Source organism: Mus caroli, unplaced genomic scaffold (genome assembly GCF_978045245.1).
Source record: "Mus caroli unplaced genomic scaffold, Mus_caroli_1 scaffold_5, whole genome shotgun sequence".
Lineage (NCBI taxonomy): Eukaryota > Metazoa > Chordata > Mammalia > Rodentia > Muridae > Mus > Mus caroli.
Window position 1 is genome coordinate 75463335 of NW_028227260.1, and position 16126 is coordinate 75479460.

Below are 16126 nucleotides of genomic sequence, written 5' to 3' on the forward strand. Positions count from 1 at the left end.
CTGCAGTGACCACCTGAAAACTCAGTTCTCAAAACGTTTGAAAGTGTGTGAAAGTAGCATGAAAGCAAAGCAAACTTGAACAAGTTTGTGGGTTTACATTCTGCATCACCTAGCAACCCCCTGGCTCAGCCAGATCTCTTGTCTCCCCTTAGTTCTGTTTACAGACTATTCAAACGGCCCTTCGAGACCAGGAAAGATATTCAGTTTCATTAGGACCATTCTCAAGGAGAAAATAATTAAAGTTAAGCTAACAAACATTGCCTGGTGATAGTGTGAATTCCATTTTGATTTTTATGAGGCAACTGAATAGATAATTCAGTTTTAACATTGTTATTTGGTATCCAAAGACATGTTGCTTTAAGCCATGCTAACCAATACATATCTACAAAAAACCAAAAAACCACAAAAAAAACCAAAATAAAACAACAACAAAAACCAATCAAAGTAACTTTTAACTGTACTTAAGCAAAGAAAAATTCTATGGTGAAGGACTATGCCTGCTCTTTTGATTTAATTTTTTCATTTGCCTAGAGACATCTGGGTAGATCTGTATTTACATTGGATCCAGGCAGGGAAGAAGGTGTGAAGAGCAAGATACCACTCTTCAAATTGATTTATTACCTGCCTTTAGAGATCAATCATAAGGAACTGTTTTCAGATCATATTACATAAGAAACTATGCATTTTAATGAGTGGGTTAATTTATTGAATCATTCTAATGTTTCCAAAACATGTCCTGTCATTTTCTGTTCAAGAACTGCTTATGTGATTAAATCGACTCATTCTTGAAACTTTAGTAGGAAAAACATTCCCTCCTCCCCTTGCCCTGAGCATATTCTCTGCAAATTCATCTTGGAAACAGCCCTTGTCAAAAAACTTTTCCATCATCAATAACAGTTTTTAGATCTTTAAATTAATATGTTTTTGTTTGTTTGTTTGTTTGTTTAAAAATGCAGAAGAAACATTATAAAGGTAACTGAAGCTGGACTTTTTGCAGTACTTCTTTCTAGTCTTTTCCCACTCTGGACATGGTGATAAAACTGAGCATTGAGCTTGCTTTTGGAGTTTGTTATTTTGAATACAAAAGTATGTTAGTGGGTTTTGAAAAGAGTGATGACTTGAAATGATGATAGAAATAATAAACAATTTCTCTTAGCACTTCATCACTAAAATGTTAATGTAAGTAAGCCCCAGAGTAACCATTTTGCCATGTCATTACATTTGAGTCTTTCCCTCTTTTTCCATGGTGAAATGACCATGTATGTGCTTTAACTTGATATGACCATTTATAATCATGTTAGGGAGTCAGTCATCACAGTTGGAATATTATAAGTCACTTGCAGCTTCACATGAGGGGAATAAAGTCTTTTATGAAAAGATTTGTGATACAATAGAGATGAATGTGGAGAAGCAAATGCTTTCAGTTTTCCGTGTAAAGTGAAAGCAGGGTAGCTCTGAAATCTTGTATTCTAATTATTTGTATTTTGTCAGATCTCTAACATCCACAGTACATGGCTGGGTTGCATGAGTTCTTTGTGTTTTGTTGACAGTCAACAGACAAAGCAAAATTATTCTTGAAACAAGGTACTGTATACTTAGTTGTGACCTATTATAACCTAAGAATGTCGCTTGCTTTTGAGTTGAGTGAATAGGGAGAGTATTTTATGGAATAAGCTTGAGTATACCGAGTGATTTTTTTTTTTTAAGCTACCCATACAGAGAGATACATGTTCTTCAATGAACTTTTTCCACCCAAAGTGTAATTTTCCATATAAAGTCATTTTAGGTATATTTTCCCCACTAGCTAGCCTGGCAACAATTTTAACTGTTCTCTTATTGTCCTGTAGTGGTAAAAATACAATTGCTGGCAATTGTTGGCTTTCTGTGCTCACACTGTAGCAGGAGATGGCTTACACAGATGTGCCTCAGGTACATCTTCTGATGTTTAAACTCTGATTGCAAATTAAAATAGCAAGACCATAGTATTGAATTTGATGTGAGGCAGAGCAGACCAGGTTGCTAATCTATCATGTAATATACAATTGGTGAGCTTGTAGTTTGTCCACTTGTGCTATTCTATGTGTTTAAATGAGGACCACAGTTTGCATGTAACCTATCATAACAGTTTGGGAGTGTTTCATTATCCTTTCAGCAAACTGATGACAGAGTCTGTCCTTACACAAATGGTAAGATCAATAAGTTTCAAATAGCTTGGATGAAATGACAGATGACTGTTCATTTAAAGAGATCTCCAACTTAAAAATCTATTTTAATGATATTTAAAATTCTTACATTGACTGACATGACACTTTCCACTTCTGATTGTTTGATAATTTTGTTTAAAATATTTTGTATTAAATTTGGTAAGTAGTTTATATATTTATTTTACTTGATTTGCCCTTTCATCTCCGACTCTGGCACCTTTCTGAGACTTAATAATTTCTTTGACATGTCAGCATGCTGCAGTGTCAAATATTTAAAAGCAAATTTGTGTTCCTGTTAAAACTTTCCCTGGAGAGCTTAGGGAAATTATCTCCCAGTTTTGGGTGTCAGTGTGGGTCAGAAAGCAAATATATATATTTTTTCTGGAAATCCCAAATCATAACATGTCATTCTTCAGAAGCAGTGGTGGGCCCATACTGTGCACTGTCTATAAGAAGACCCCCTTTTTTAATGCATTGGGCATAATTCTGTGGCAGAAAATGTTGCCTGCAAGGGAACTCCAGAAATTTATAAATGCCTTTGGATGAAAAGAGAATCTGATGCTCTTTGAATCTGAATAGTTTAGGAAGAAGGGTGGTTGGTGAGAGTTACAAAACTAATAGTGATATGATAGATTATAAAATCACATGCAGGCTGGCAGACCTTGCCCTGTGACTATGTCGCCATAACAGCTCCTTGAAAACTGTTAGGATTTAGACTAAATTGTATGTCATGGCAGAAACATCTCTTGAAAATCTCTGTGAATCCTAAAGTAAAGCGAAGACTCTGTCTTCTTCCCTTGCCATTTATTCTGCCTCTATAATTTCATATTAAGTACAGTTTTGTTGGGAAAAATAAGAAATTCTCTCTTAAATTGACCACATTCTTGTTAATATTCTCCACTCAATTTGAAAGCAGTTACACTTTTAATATTAATTATCATTTATCCATTATTATGGTTCTCCAGTTGTTTTTTCCCTTCCCCTGGTTTGTCTCTCTGTCCGTTCATCTATCTGTCTGTCTCTATAATCTATGTAATAGCCTGGGATTCACAATGTAATCCAAGTTAGTCTCAAACTCAGAGAGATCCACCTGTCTCTGTCTCCTTAATGCTGAAATTAAAAGTATCTAGTTGGCCATCAATGGGAGGAGAGGCCCTGGTCTTGGGAAGATCATATGCCCCAGTACAGGGGAATGGCAAGGCCAGGAAGCAGGAGTGGGTTGGTTGGGCAACCGGGTAGGGGGAGTGTATAGGGGACTTTTGGGATAACAAACAGTGATGCTCCTCAGTGCACTTATTGAATATTTTGTGAGGTTGTTGTTTGTTTGTTTTTGTGTTTGATCCTCTGAACAACAGTAATAAGTATTTTGTTCTATAGATGAGGAAACTGAGGTTCAGAGAGAGACTTGGTAGGTTTGGTGACTTACAGAAAATTATCCAGTAACATTCGGGAGTACAGTGTTTCATGGAGTGAGTCTGTGCACTAGTGACTAGCAAGAAGACCACTAAACTCAAACCAGATTATTCTTTGGGGCCTGACCAGTTCAAAGGTAAAATAAAATACTTCAGGGACAATGTGAACCAGTGTATGGTTATTGTCTAATGAAATAAAGGGAGAAGTCCCAGTGGGCTGAGAATATGTAGAAGAATGGACATTTTATTCAAGCAATGAATGTTTTAGGAAGGGATTATGTGACATGCAATCTCAAGGTGAAGACAGCCAAGAAGTAGAGAGGATAGTGACAAAAGCAATCCAGTGGAGCAAAGACTATTTGTTGAGAATTGAGAAAGCAGGGACCACAGTGTGGTTGTAAACACCTGAAAGTCGGACTGGTGAGTTCATTACTTGTCTGTGGAAAGAAAACACAGGATGGAGAGCCCTGGGGAACTATACTTGGCCAATTTTTATAGTGGGTGTGGGAGAGAATGGGCTCAGGGTAGCCAGGGAAGAGGCTACTGCAGCAGAACAGCTTAAAATTTGCATTTTTGGTGAGTTTGATGGTGACAAGGCTGTAGATGAAAAGTCAGTGTGACAGAATAGGTGACTGGCTGGCCATAGAGGAACCCATCATGTATACTGAAGGGAATTTAAGATCCAGGCCTTACCGCTTCTCTGTCTTTGATTTTTTTTTTTTTTTTAAGTTTTTGAATGCCCCTGTGTACCACATCTGGGTGAGCTCTGCATCTTTAAATCCCTCAAATACAAATGTACACAAATGAGTAGTAGGTTGTGTTTTAGGTTCAACTATCAAGGATGCCTCAGAAATGTACAGATAGTCATTTTAGCTGAGACCTCAGAAATATAATTTAGCAGTCAAAACTGATCAGTATTTGTAACAGTTTGGTACCTAAAGTTTTAAAGAATAATGATGATGAGATAAAAGAACAGGTGATAGAGCTTTGCATGTTTGTTTTGTTATTGGATAGGCTGACTTGACCTCCTTTGACCCTTTCATTTATGAACATGAGTAAGCCAGGCAACTGAAAATGTGATGTCCTCATTCCGATTTGTTGTAAGAATTTGAATGTCGCATTACACAATAGTAAGATGACATATCTGGACGACATACTTCTCATAGTGGTTTTCTTAGATTGGACTTCCAAGGAAATTATTCAAAACAAATTTCTTTTTCTATTGACTTGACAACAGATCCTTGGGCTTTCCATGTTATCCTATGGGGAAATAAAAATGTTTAGTTTTGTTATTATATATTATATTAGTTATGATAATTTAAAGTAAGACCACAAGATTCTAGTAGTTTCATTTGCTTTGTTTTTGTTGCCCTTTACCAATAACATTCACCATAATAATTTTGTACTAGACACTTTGCCCCATGTTTTTGGAAAGCCTTGTAATTTATTTTTTAACAATATAAGTGTTTCTTGAAAGTTAAACTTAGCATTGTTGCTTACCATTTGTTTATGGAGTAAAGTGTTAGCTAAAATGTTCTAGGTGAAATTGAATTGAAACAAAGCATATATTGGAAACAGAGCCTGGTTTCCCCATAAAAGAGTTTTGTTTAAAATGTAGCATGTCCAAAAGCTTAATTATCAAAGTAAAACATGAGGCATAAAGAGTTACCAGCTTCTAATATTTTCTTCACCATCAGTTCTCTTCACACAGTTATCAGCATGTTTAATTTTCATGCATAATGGCACTAGTTTTTGTTGTCATTTATAAAGGGAGATTAACAGATAGTAAGTACAAACAAACCCAAATAAGCACTGAATAGAAAGGTGACAAAGAAAGAAAGACCTCTTTAATGTTAATTATAACTGCTAGGAAATTTAGACAAATTATATTATCTGTTTTCTATATGATTTGAAAGGACTTTAGTTAGTAACTGTCAGAGATTGAGTTAGGTCTTTGCTTTTTTAAAACAGGTGAAACAGCAACTTAGCATCTTGTTAGTTGGCAGCTCACTTGGTGAATCATGAAGCAGTATTGCAGTGATGAAATTAAGTGTTTAAAACATCTGAAAAGGACTTACGCTTTTGAACATCATATTTTGTAAATTAAAAAACAAATTCCTGGACCGGGTGTCATGCCTACAATTTCTGCACTCAGGGGACAGAGTCAGGAAGATTGTGAGTTAGAGGCCAGACAGAACCTGCCTTAAAATACGTAATACTAAGAACTTATTTGATTATTTAATGACTAAGTTGTGTTCTGGTACTTAGTGATCTCTTGTCTCAAACGTGATACTGAGCTAGGCGTGATGACACTTTGCTTATATCCTGGGTACTTCAGAGGCTAAGCCAGGAAGATTATGAGTTTCAGGTCAGCCTGAGCTAGATAGAACAAACCACCAACCCCCATCTTAAAAGTAAATACTATGGTAATTGGTACCTATTTATTTGCTTTTTTGGTGTTGTTTGTTACAATTTAGTGAATTACAGCTTTCTAAGGCTAGAAGTTAAGCGATGAGCTTCATATCTCAAATATATCCCTCCTGGATGCTGAGTTGCTGCTACTCTGTGCAGACTATGCTTTCCTAGTTAGATTCTAGTTTCTTGAAATGCTGAGCCTGGTGCCCCTTTGCCAGTTTTTAACAAAACTCTAGGTGCATGTCAGAAATTTTATAAGGATTTGTTTGATATTCTGTACCTGATAAGTTTAAGTTACAATCTAAAATAGTTTAATTTACCGAATGAAGGTATGAGTAAAACTTCCTTCTATTGACTAGATGACTTTTTTATTCTTTAAAGATAGGTTGTACAAATGCTCTTTGCTTTGTTTGAAAGCTCTAAATGGAGCTAGAACCATCCTTGATGGTTTCCTTTTGGAGTTTGTTTGTACCTACTTCCATGAAAGAATGATAAATGAGGAGTCAGAGCAGTGAGCAAGGGCATCCCTCAGATTTGGAATAACACCACATGGAAATGCCATGATGTGGGTGGAGGTTAAAGTGTCTCAAGCAACACTCAAGTGTATACAGCTTTTATCAAGGGGGTAGGACAAGCTGCTGAAAGTGGAAATAAGGAATGTAGCTATACATTGTTGAGTATTCCTTTGTTAACTAAACTATACTTTGACTCTGGCCTCAATTTGACATGTGCTATTCTTTCTGCCCAAGTTTTTCTTTTCCACCTACCAAACTTCTGGTTATTCTTCAAGTCAGAAATTATCTCTCAGAATGCCCGAAGCCTTATAGATAGCCAGTATCTTACAGATCTTACAGATAAGCCTTCTTAGAGCCTTATAGGAATGGACACTGAGATGACAGAACATAAGGATATAAGTTGCTCACCTACCTCAGCACCTCACCTTGCTTGGCTTGGCTTTACTGTTCCTCGGTAGCAATGTATGTACCATCAAAGCCCACAAGCCTTAGGGCCTCAATATGAATGGGAATCTACTCAACTATTTGTGATAGCTTGTCTTTCTGTTTAACATACATTTTATAGTAAACATAATGCTAATTCAAAATGATAGACATACTGTATTGAGAAAATTCAAAGAACAGGAAGGGAGAGTTAACTGAAGAAGAAAAGGTGACATTATATTTACAGGCCAGAGAAATAGGCAATGGCTGCTTCAAACCTCAGAAAAATAGTGCTTATTCCAAGTTGTCCTTGAAAACATAGGAACCAGATTTATGCCTCCAGAGAACACACATATTACAAACTGATTTAAGTCTAATATTTACTAGTATTAAGCATTTCTTTTATAACAAGAACACTTGCAAGTACTTTAAGTGTGTTACATCACTACAGCAGTCTTATAAGTCATAAAATAAGTACTATTGACATACCTATTCTATAAAGAAGGAAACTGAGCCTAGTTATGTAACTAGGTAGTGATCACTCAGCTTTTATGAAGGTCACTTATTACTATACACTTGGTGTGATGGTCTTAACTAAAACCCTTTGATTTACAGGTTGCATAATAATAATTTTTTATTGTGATGTGGGGGGGCATATATATTCTTTAAGAAAAGGCAAAACCTTATGGGAATCCCTCTGAGATTTTTTTTTAAGGTTTTACATTTCCTTTTATTTCATGTGTGGGAATATTTTGCCTGCATGTATGTAAGTACAGCATGTGTAGTGCACACAGAGGCCAAAAGAGGATGTTGGACTCCCTGGAACTGGAGTTTACAGATGGTTGTGAACTGCCATGCGGAATTGAACCTGGTTTCTGGAAGAATGGCCAGTATGCTTAACCATTAAGCCATCTCTCTAATCCCATGTTTTTTCTAACTTTTAAGTTTAGAGCATACATCTACTTAGCACATCCAAAGAGGTAGATAATTAAGTTATTTTGTAATCTCTTAGCAAATTTGGTAAGGTTGATAACAGAAGGATTTATTATTTTTGTTGGTCAGTGGTGATTTTTCTTTCTTGTGTCTCCAGGGCTGGTTGATATGTGAAGAGCCAACTTGTTGCAGTCGCCTTCGACGTCTTCCCCTTCATTTCTCCCGAAATGGGCCTCTGTGTCCAGTCTGCATGAAAGCTGTGCTTAGACCAGAGGTAACTATCACCTAATGTTAAAGTACTACACAAAAGACAGCAGAGGATTGTTTGTCCAGCCTTTAGCTCTGGGAAGCAGAGGCTCTATATTTGCCTTCTGAAGACATCCCTCTTTCACACTGATAGATTTTTTTTCTTCACTATCCAGACTCCAAGAAAATACATAGCCGGGCGTGGTGGCACATGCCTTTAATCCCAACACTCGGGGAGGCAGAGGCAGGTGGATTTCTGAGTTCGAGGCCAGCCTGGTCTACAAAGTGAGTTCCAGGACAGCCAGGGCTATACAGAGAAACCCTGTCTTGAAACCGCCCCCCCCCCCAAAAAAAAAAAAAAAAAAGAAAAGAAAATACATGGTTTATATTTTTAACATATCTTAATCAATATTATATTTATATGAAGGGGAAACATTAATTCTTATGATTTACTTATGTTTCATAAGGGTTACAACTTCATAATTACAAAAGAGATTCCTTGTAGAAACTTATAGACTTAATCAAACCCCATTTTTTTAACCAGTAGAAAATCTTCCAAAACTGTGCTTCGAAGAGTTCATCTTGAGGTGCATTTCTGCCCTCCGTGTCATTAAATTGTTTATCAGTCTCTTCATAGATCATTGGTTCTTGAGCAAACCTTAGTATAGTTGCCTGAGGGATCATGCATACTGCCATTAAGGACTGCCAACTTATGGACCATGGAATCTAGAGAGGCCTCTCTGGTTATTAAGATGCCTTTCCTCCCATGCCCCCTTGGAGTACCTTCAATCCAATCAATACTTTCCAAACTGGTGAACAGAATGTTGCAGATATTTTGAACAAAAAGGATCTCATAACTAGTTACTGTCTAACTATTACTAAGGTAGACAAACTTTAACTAGTTCTGTAAGTCTTCTTGGACGTTGCAGTGTGATCATATAGACTACTTCACAATATATGCCTTATGTTCAAACTTTATATAGGTATTTGCAGGGATTTTGTTGAAAAGGTAAAAGTTGGTGAACCATTATTTACTTATTTTTTAATGCAAAAGCAACTTTCTAGTTGTCCCAGTTTTTTATGTAAAGTCTTTTCTCTGAAAAAGATGGTACACAGTCTAATTTTAGGAAAGTGTTTTGTTGTATTGTCTTTCTCTTTTCTTTTGCATATCTATATGTAATTTTGATTGCAGTCACAGTGAAGGTATGCTTTGTAGCATTTTTCTGTGTGGCTACTTCATGCATTACATGCAATTTAACCACACTTCTCACAGGCTACTTTTTCAATAGGACTGTAATGAAAATTTTATAGTGAGTGTTTCCCACTTAAATGATTTTTTAAATCTCAATTGCTTGATTAGGATAGTGTATTATCAATGTACCTAAAAGTAAATATAGTAGTGATTCTTATTGCCACATAGCTTTCTTGATGGCTATCCTAGTTTTTACAGTATACCAGTACCTTATTAGTATCCTAGTTTGGTTGTTGTGCTGTGTTTTTTTTTTTTCTTCCTGAGACAGGGTTTCTCCTTGTAGCTCTGATTGTCCCTGGGTTTACTCTGTAGATGGGGCTGGCCTTTGCTTTTGCCTCCTGAGTGCTGGGATTAAAGCTGTGCACCATCATCGCCCAGCTGAATTGTACTGTTTGTAGCAAAGCCTTTTACACATTTGGACGTTGCCAATAACTTTTCAAATAACTGGGTAAATATTAAATGTGCCTTGACTTTCTAAAGTTTCAATAATTAGCATAATAATATAGGGTTTTAAAATGTAGAACATGTGAAAATTAGCTGTCTTATGAATTACTTTTGCATCAGTCTCAAGACTTAAGTCAACAGGTAAATAAACAGAACAAAGACACATGCTGTAGAGGTCCTCATTAGTCTAATTGTGGAGCAGTGATTCTCAACCTCCTAGTGCTATGACCCTGTCATACAGTCCTTCATGTTGTTGTGACCCCCAACCATAAAATTATTTTTGTTGCTATTTCATATAGCTAATTTTACTACTGCTACGTGTGTGTGTGTGTGTGTGTGTGTGTGTGTGTGTGTGTGTGTGTGTGTGTATTTGACTCCTGGGGGTTGTGACCCACAGGTTCTAAAGAGAATCATATTTTATGAATCATATTTTATTTTACCTTGGAGACTTAGAATATCTAACTCATCAATTTAAGTTGGAAATTGGGTTATTTCTTAGAAAGTCAGCTAGTTTGATGCATCAGTTCATAGTGAGAGGAGGAAAAAAGGAATAGAGTTAGAGAATCATTAAGCTTATGATAAAACATCAGTGGTATTGCTGATAGTAATTTAATATACTAGGTTATCTTATGATTTAGCATCCTTTTTAAATGAGCCAACACAAGCATTTCAAAGGAACTTGTTTTTTTTTTTTTTCCTTATATTCTACCCTTCTCCATACTATGACATTTTAAGCAGATGTTTACCATAGTCTAAGCTACTTATCCCCAGGAGAAGCTTTGATAGATTGGCTGCTCAGACACAACCTTCTGGAACTACTATTTCAAAGCGTACTGGTTAGTGAAACTGTCCTTAGCGTTTCTGAACAGGAGCCTTGAAAGTAGTACTCACCTAATTTTTCATTAGTCCATTTGAATTGCCAGTAATGAATTAGGAAAGTAATACTATGATGTTTTTCTACTGAGTTTTTCTACTAGGAATAAAACATTAATCTTACCAAAGACGCCTGAGAAGCAGTTTTACAATGCACATCATCACTGTAGGTTCTACAGGTTTTCCAAAAATATCAATTTTACAAGATTATGCTCGTCTCGCTGGGTGTGGTGGTGCACGCCTTTAATCCCTGCAGAGGCAGGTGGACCTTTTACTTTGAGGCCATTTGGGCCTACAGAACAAGTACCAGGATAGCCAGCCAGGACTGTATAGAGAAATAGTGTTTCAAAACCTTCACCCTCAAAAAAAGAAAAGAAAAGATTATGCTCATCTAGTACTTAAGCTCTCAATTACTGAGTCTCAGCTGTATCTCTTATTTAATAATTATGCCTGGTGTAGTGGTGCATGCTTATAATCCTTAGCAATTAGGTGTTTGAAACAGGGCTACCATGAATTTGAGGCCAGCCTGGTCTATAAAATGAAGTGTGATTCCCTCCTCAAAAAAAATTGTATTAAACACCTATCCTATAAAATTTGCTCAGAGTTGGGGACATTTATAGATGTTCTACATTTTCTTATTTATGAATAGAAGAATGTATAAAAATGTCGTATATCTACACAGTGAGGTTTTATTTAGCTATACAAAAGAATGAAGTAATGCAATTCTTATGAAAATTTGTTCAACCAGAGATTATCACATTAAATGAAAGAATACAGATTCAGAAAGAAAGACATTTTATATCTTCCCTGTATATAGACTCTAGATTTAAGAATACTACAGAGGACTCACTAATAAGTGGATATTAGCCCAAAAACATAGGATACCCAAGATATAAGATACAATTTGTTAAACGCATGAAACTCAAGAAGAACGAAGATCAAAGTTTGGACACTGTGCCCCTTCTTAGAATTGGGAACAAAACACCCATGGAAAGAGTTACAGAGATAAAGTTTGGAGCTGTGACGAAAGGATGGACCATCTAGAGACTGCCATATCCAGGGATCCATCCCATAATCAGCTTCCAAACGCTGACACCATTGCATACACTAGCAAGATTTTGCTGAAAGGACCCAGATATAGCTGTCTCTTGTGAGACTATGCTGGGGCCTGGCAAACACAGAAGTGGATGCTCACAGTCAGCTATTGGATGGATCACAGGGCCCCCAATGGAGGAGCTAGAGAAAGTACCCAGGGAGCTGGGGGGATCTGCAACCCTATAGGTGGAACAACATTATGAACTAACCAGTACCCCAGAGCTCTTGACTCTAGCTGCATATGTATCAAAAGATGGCCTAGTCGGCCATCACTGGAAAGAGAGGCCCATTGGACTTGCAAACTTTATATGCCCCAGTACAGGGGAACACCAGGGCCAAAAAATGGGAGTGGGTGGGTAGGGGAGTGGGGGGGAGTGTATTGGGGACATTTTGGATAGCATTGGAAATGTAAATGAGGAAAATACCTAATAAAAAAATTTAAAAAAAAGAATACTACAGAGAGAGGATATGGGACATCAGTATAAATATAATTAAACTACGTTGCAGGTATGTATGAAAATGTCACAATAAATCCATTGTTTTATACACATAGTATTAAACATTTAGAAAGTAGTTTAACATTGATTGTATAAAATTGTTATCTGTGGGCAAAACAAGGTCATTTATAAATTGAATAAATCCCAGTCCATTTCTATTATGAAACCAGTGAAGACTTCAGATAGGTTTAAGTTTGTGGTAAAGCACTAGATGGTTAAGGTGCCAGTCTCATCTTCATCTAACCACTCTCTTAGTCCTGGGTTACAGTTAATTTGAATACTTTCTAGAATTGACTTGGGATATGCATCTTGGCCTTTTTAAGACTCATGTTGCCTGAGTTATGAGCAAAAAACAGGGACAGTTTTGTTTCCAGAGCTTTGGACATGTCTTTTCTCTGTTAGATACATTAAAATATGCTTTCTGTATTCTTAAAGTTTCTTTGGACTCATGGAAATTTGATGGTATACAAGTTGTTGGTTATTAAAAATACTGTGAATCTTCTCTGCTTTAAATGGCTTTAAATTCAGAAGTGAACAGTTTTATATGTATTTATATTACTAAATAATAAGATCTTCCTCATTTGTCCTGGTGACAAAGCTTGGACTAAATGAAGTAATACATATTTTAATAAGGATGTGGTGTTTGGTTTTCTTAACATGGCCATGTGCACAGATAGCAACTGAACCACAGGAGAATCTGTATTGTTATTAATCAAAACCAATGTTAAGTTGAAAAGAACAATTTATTCTTTTATTGTAAAGTAGATACAGTGGTTTTTTGTTCCCTTTAATCTTAGCACTCAGAAGGCTCGGGTAGGAAGATAGCTATGAGTTCAAGGCCAGTTTAGGTTATGTCATGGAATACTTCCCCCTAAAAACAAACAAATCCATGAGTTTTGTTGTTGTTGTGGAATTAAGATTTCAAAGCAAATTAATTTTTTTACCATTGATAGTTCTAATTTTGATATGCAGCTGAAAAATATGTTTGCACGTGATTCCTTGGTTCATGGTAGTAATAATGTAAGGAATTAAACACTTCTTAGGGTAGAAATACTGTAGTAGAGTTCTTTATTCAGTTGTTTATTCAACTAATTTTCTTTTTCTTTTTTTCCATTTTCTTATTGGATATTTTCTTAATTTACATTTCAAATGTTATCCCCTTTCCTGGTCCCCCCACGAAACCTCCTCTCCCATCCTCCCTCCCCTTTGCTTCTATGAGGTTGTTCCTCTACCCACCCACCCACTCCTGCCTCCACTGAGGCATCCATCAAGCCTTCACAGGACCAAGGTCCTCTCCTGCCATTGTCTCTCCAAGTGTACTCCTTGGTTGGTGGTTTAGTTCCTGGGAGCTCTAGGAGGCGGCGGGGGAGGGGTGTCTGGTTGGTTGAAATTGTTTTTCTTCCTATGGGGGTCGCAAACCCCTTCAGCTCCTTCAGTCCTTTCTCTAACTCCTCCATTGGGGACCCTGTGCTCAGTCCAATGGTTGGCTGTAAACATCCACATCTATATTGGTCGGGCTCTGGTAGAGCCTCTCATGAGACAGCTATATCAGGCTCCTGTCAGCTAGAACTTCTTAGCATCCACAATAGTGTCTGGGTTTGGTGATATTAAAAACAATGAATTCATGAAATTCTTAGGCAAATGGATGGAACTAGAAAATAACATCCTGAGTGTGGTAACCCAATCACAAAAGAACACATGGTATACACTCACTGATGAGTGGATATTTTAGCCCAGAAGCTCTGAATACCAAAGATACAATTCACAGACCACATGAAGCTCAAGAAGAAGGAAGTCCAAAGTGTGGGTGCTTCAGTATTTTTTAGAAAGGGGAACAAAATACTCACAGGAGCAAATATGGAGACAAACTGTAGATCAGAGACTGAAGGAAAGGCCATCCAGAGACTGTCCCACCTGGGAATCTATCCCATATACAGTCAACTAATTTTCTTAAAGGATACTTCCAGGGGAAACCATAACATGCCCTTTTGTTCTACATTGGGACAGTCCTCAGCTTTCTCACATTATCCTCAATTGTAAAATTGTTAAGGTCCTTTCTGTCACCATCACTGTCATGCACAACTTCTGTTCTTCCAGGGAGAGAGAAGATTATGAACCCAAAGTCCTCATGTTATAACTTCAGAATGGTTATGCCTAAACAAATTGTTGGTTTAATGAGTAAGAGATGGATCAAGAATGTTGACAAGCTACTTGGGTAGTGTTTTATATTTATACATAAGAAAAAGTATGACAATAATTGAGGTCTCTTAAGGAATTATGAATGTAATGGGTGAGGGAAGAGCTGTAGTGGGAAATCTGAAACATTGTTGATGTCCCAGTATAGAAAGAGGCTTTATTGTGGAAGGCATGTTAGAGTTTTGTAGTTTTGGTGTGCTTAACTACTGAGATCTCTGAATTTTATGTATAGCTTCTCTACTACCAAGCACATACTCAACTTTTTTTTTCAATATATTTTTCAGGCTCTTTTCCTACTAAGAGAAATATTATTTTCAGGTAAACAATATATTGCCATTTAATAAATTCTTAATGTGTTACTGGCATGTCTGTCCAATTCTAACCATTTACCACCCCAAAGGCAAAGGCTGTACCCATTAGTACCTAGTCCATATCCTCTTCTCCTCCTAACTACAGTAAAAGGCCTGTCTGCTTTCAGTCTCAGCAATTTACCTATGTTGAGGATTTCATATAAATGAAATTATATGTCACCCTTTGTGTCTGACTTCTTTCATTTAACATACTGTCCATCCTTATATCCTGTGTGAATTTTCTTTCTTTTTTGATGGCCAATAGTATTTAATTAAACCCAGATGAATGGTTCATCTGTTTGTTGATGAACATTTCTAGTTACTCTTAAAGTTTTATATTTCATGAAGTAAAAAGGTCTTACATATGCTCTGTGTTTGTGGCCCATGGTTCACTTATTAGTCTTATTTCCAAGGGTAATACTGCATGAATCTGGACTGATTTTTCTCTCTCTGTTCCTGTCTTTAGTAACTACTCATTCAGCACCTGTTATGCTCAGTCTTAGAGTTGGTGTATGAAGCATTCAGAACTATATACAGTCAGTCCTTCAAGTACCCTCTCTGAAACCAGTATATGGCAGAATAAACCCGCCATTGCCACCTTTTCTGGATAAATTTATTTGGCTGTATTAACATTCTTATATATACTACTGCTAGGTTGTTTCCTATGATGTTTTCTTAGACCCACGTGTTTTATATAGTCTTCAATGTATGACTCTTAACTGATAGTATATTAACAAAGTACCACAAACCAGATGGCTTCAAGGGTGAAACTTGGATGGACATATATAGATTATTAGTTGAATGCTAACACAGCACATACAAGATCATGGGTTGGCAATTTTTAGTATTACAAAACAACAACAGAAATCGCACATATATATTACCTCATTATGCTAGATTGAGGAAGTCCAGCTTATAAGTGTCATCACAGTTATCCTACTAAACTTGATCGGACAGAACCCCTTCTTGCCTCTCCTAGCAGTTGAAGATCTTTGATTTCCCTTGGCTCTGTACATATTCTATTCTAATCTGTGATTCTTTTGTTACATGGCCATCTTCTTCTTATTTGTCTCTTCTCATAAGGACACCGGTCATTCTGTACTAGAGGCCACATTAATTCACTCCAATTTCTTCTTAACTTGATTTATTTTCTGCCAAGATTGTATTTTAACATAAAGCATGTTTATAGGTAATGGAGCTTAGAACTCCACCATATGTTTTTAGGAACATATTTTTACCTGTAACACTTAGAAATTGTATTGACCTAAAGG

At 36.6% G+C, this 16126-nt stretch overlaps 1 protein-coding gene across 2 annotated transcripts in view; it reads left to right on the forward strand.

Moving 5' to 3' along the window:
• Window positions 1–16126, forward strand: part of Pola1 (DNA polymerase alpha 1, catalytic subunit) — a 324394-nt gene that overhangs the window by 199325 nt on the left and 108943 nt on the right. For both annotated transcript variants that reach the window (XM_021153188.3, XM_085838130.1), the window contains one exon: window positions 8060–8176. In XM_021153188.3, the coding sequence (XP_021008847.1) occupies window positions 8060–8176 (117 nt within the window). The remainder of the gene's footprint in view (window positions 1–8059; window positions 8177–16126) is intronic.